At 57.2% G+C, this 2,947-nt stretch overlaps 1 protein-coding gene across 3 annotated transcripts in view; it reads left to right on the top strand.

The window, feature by feature from the left end:
* Positions 1-1,388: 1,388 nt before the first annotated feature.
* Positions 1,389-2,947, top strand: part of Tmem219 (transmembrane protein 219) — a 19,483-nt gene continuing 17,924 nt past the window's right edge. Inside the window, exons 1-3 of one of the 3 annotated variants that reach the window (XM_004622957.2) lie at positions 1,389-1,471; positions 2,406-2,604; positions 2,689-2,878. In XM_004622957.2, the coding sequence (XP_004623014.1) occupies positions 2,440-2,604; positions 2,689-2,878 (355 nt within the window). In that variant the 5' untranslated portion in view covers positions 1,389-1,471; positions 2,406-2,439. Of the gene's footprint in view, positions 1,472-1,632; positions 2,605-2,688; positions 2,879-2,947 lie in introns of all 3 variants that reach the window. The other 2 variants (XM_023721445.1, XM_023721349.1) reach the window with 2 other exon arrangements.

Genomic DNA, 2,947 nt, shown 5'->3' with positions numbered 1-2,947 from the left:
CTTTCAATTTTCTTGGGTATATCTCAGAAGTGAAATTACTGCGTCATACATATTTCTATATTTAACTTTGTGTGTGTGTGTGTGTGTGTGTTTGGTACAGAGTCTCACCATGCAGCTTGGACCCGCAGTGATCCTCCTGTTTCCAGCCTTCCCAGTGCTGGGATTATAGGTGTGTGTCACCACACCCTATCTCAGTGGCCGGTTCAGTGCACCGGTGGCGGGGCCAGCACAGCCTGTGGCACCAAGAATCACAAACCCAGGTCCCTGAGCTTGCCTACGCAGGTGCTTAGTCCGCTGAGCTATCTCCCCAGCTCGTGTTCTACACATCAACCCTCTGTCACACACTTGATTTTGAAATATTCTCCCTTTTGGTGTTTTTTATTTGTTATTTTAGACAGGGTTTGGCTATGTAGTTCAGGATGACCTTGAACTCATAGAAATCCTCCTGCCTCTGCCTCCTGAGTGCTGGGATTGCAAATGTGCGCCATCACATCTGGTTTGGTGCACAGGGGGGCCCGCTGAGTGGTCGTGACATCCATGGCAAAACTCGTTTGACTAAGTATGTCAAGGTTCCGTGCCATAAATTTTTGCAGATGGTAGCACCAAAATGACATTGTCTCTGCCTTAAGAAAGCCACAGTTGGGGTAAATACTCAGATTCTGTTTCGAATAGTGTGCGTTCAGTGTCGCTGTGTGTTCGGTAGGCAAATATTTTCCCACATATTGTCTCTTAAGCTTCTCATGAAACCAGCGAGACAGCCGCTGGCCTTCATCGGAGGGCCATTCTTACTTGCAAGGAGAGCATGGTTGTGACTTTTGCAGGGGTGTAGACAATCAGGACTTGCAACCAGAGTTCCCGGCAGCTGTGTCCTGCTACTTCAAGTAAGAGCTTCCCACCCCTAAAATGTGGGCAGCAGTGAAATTAGGTGGTCTCGGGCGAGCACCTTTTCAGCTCCAAGCGTCTACGCATTAAATTGCTGAAAGCCAAGGGCCATGCATAAAGTACACCCGTGCAGGCCAACCACCGCTCCAGATCCCAAAAGCAGAGAGCCACAGTGCGCGCTCCGCCCCGTCGGGCGGACCCGAGAGCTTCCCCGGAACCTGAGCTAGGCTGGGCCGTGCCACTAACGCGGGTGGGGCACGAGTCACAGGAAAATGCCTGCAGCGAGATTCTCATAGAACCCCTGCAGGGTCGCTGGGCAGGGAGGCCTGAGCGTCCCGCCACGCCTGCGACGCTGGCTCCGCACCAGCTCCGGGTTCCTCGTGCGCCCGCGCCCCGTGGGCCTCGCCTCGGTGGACCCCGGGCTGCTTTCCTCTTGGTACGCCCTCGCCGGACGCCGAGAAGCGCCGCGTGGCCAGTGCGCATGCGAACCGCCCGGGAGGGGCGGGGCGGGGCGGGGGAAGGGCGCGCAGGACCCCGCCCCTCGCGGCTCCACGAGTGACGTTGCGGGGGCCTCGCCAGGCTCCGAGCGGTGAGAGCGAGCGGCTGGCGCCCAGCGCCGCTAGACCGGGAAGGGATGCGGGTGTCGCGGTCCTTCCGGAGGGTGCTTTGGGGAGGGGAGCAGGCCGAGGGGCACCACCCGCCGCTGACCCCCAGGCTCTCCCCTCCGCAGCTCTGTGTTTGCCCTTCCAGGACTCCCGGGACCGGAGGCGGGGCAAAGGCTGAGCATTGGTGACACCTGCATTTTGGTGGCTGTCTTCTCCCCCTACCCTTCTGTTGCTCTCTCGCCTTCCAGATGTTCTTTTTCCGTCAAGCTGACGCTGCTTGCATGGGATAGATAGCATGCTCTCCTTGGAAGCAGGCTGCAGGTTTCAGACCGCGGCTAGACCACTGCTGTGCGAAGGGCCCTGAGCTTCGTTTCCCCCACGATGTTTTTCTCTCCTGGTTTCAAGAATCGCTGTGAACAAGAGAAAGGAAATGACATCTGTTGAGTTCCTGCATTGCCAAGCACCTACCGACAGCTGTGGAGCGCGCTTAATCCTCATGATTCCGTTCTTAGAACTCCCATTTCACGGATGCCTAAGCTCACAGCAGTTAGCTGACTTGGTCCCGCATAGCTGATGAGTAGGGAGGGTTCCCAAGTGGAGTACTACTGAGACACTTTCCTTATTGGGGCTTCAGTGCTGTTTCTGCCTTGCCAGGCTGAGAATTCTTCCTTTCAGCTTCCTTGCTCCAGCACAGATTGCCCTGCTCCACTGCCCCCGGGTTATTTCAGAAATGAACTGCAACAAAAACTTCCTGAGTGCCACAGGGAGGTGAAGTTTGGAGGTCAAGAACCTTGGGTTCCCATCTGGGTTCTGCCGCTCGCAGCCGTGGCAAGTCCCTTGTTTAACCTGTGCGTAACTGGTCGAGCGTCCTCCGGCCAGCAGGCTCTGGTCCAGTCTTTCCTCCCTGTCCTCCAGCAGGCTCTCCGAGAAAGCCCAGACCCCTGTGCTCCTCATGGGCAGCTGCCAAGCCTGGCACAACCTGCATCTCTGTCTGGCCCACCACCCACCTCTGGTCTGTGCCAATCTTATCTTGCTGCTCCTCGGCCTCTCGGGCCTGGGCCTGGGTGGCTTCTTCCTCACCCACAGGACTGGGCTGCGCAGCCCTGACATCCCCCAGGTAAGTGGCCTCCTGCTTGCCCTTCCCTCAGAGCCCTGCTGTGCATCGCCTGTCACCCCTCTCCCATTTTCCTTTTGCACACAGGACTGGGTCTCCTTCTTGAGGTCTGTTGGCCAGCTGAACTTGTGCCCTGTGAATGGGACAGTCACAGAGAAGTCGCAGGGGTCTCACATCGTGGGGTTGCTGACCACCCTGAAATTTGAAGATGGTCCAGACAGGAACAAGACCAAAACATTCCAAGCCAAGATCCCGGGTAGTCAAATGGGACTGAAAGGTGAGATCGGGAGGGAGGGTGAGGGTGCAGCACCAGAGCCCTGGGTGGGCCTGCCTCGGACCTCCCCTC

Source organism: Octodon degus, unplaced genomic scaffold (genome assembly GCF_000260255.1).
Source record: "Octodon degus isolate 3935 unplaced genomic scaffold, OctDeg1.0 scaffold00001, whole genome shotgun sequence".
Lineage (NCBI taxonomy): Eukaryota > Metazoa > Chordata > Mammalia > Rodentia > Octodontidae > Octodon > Octodon degus.
This window is presented reverse-complemented; position numbering and strand designations above follow the sequence as displayed.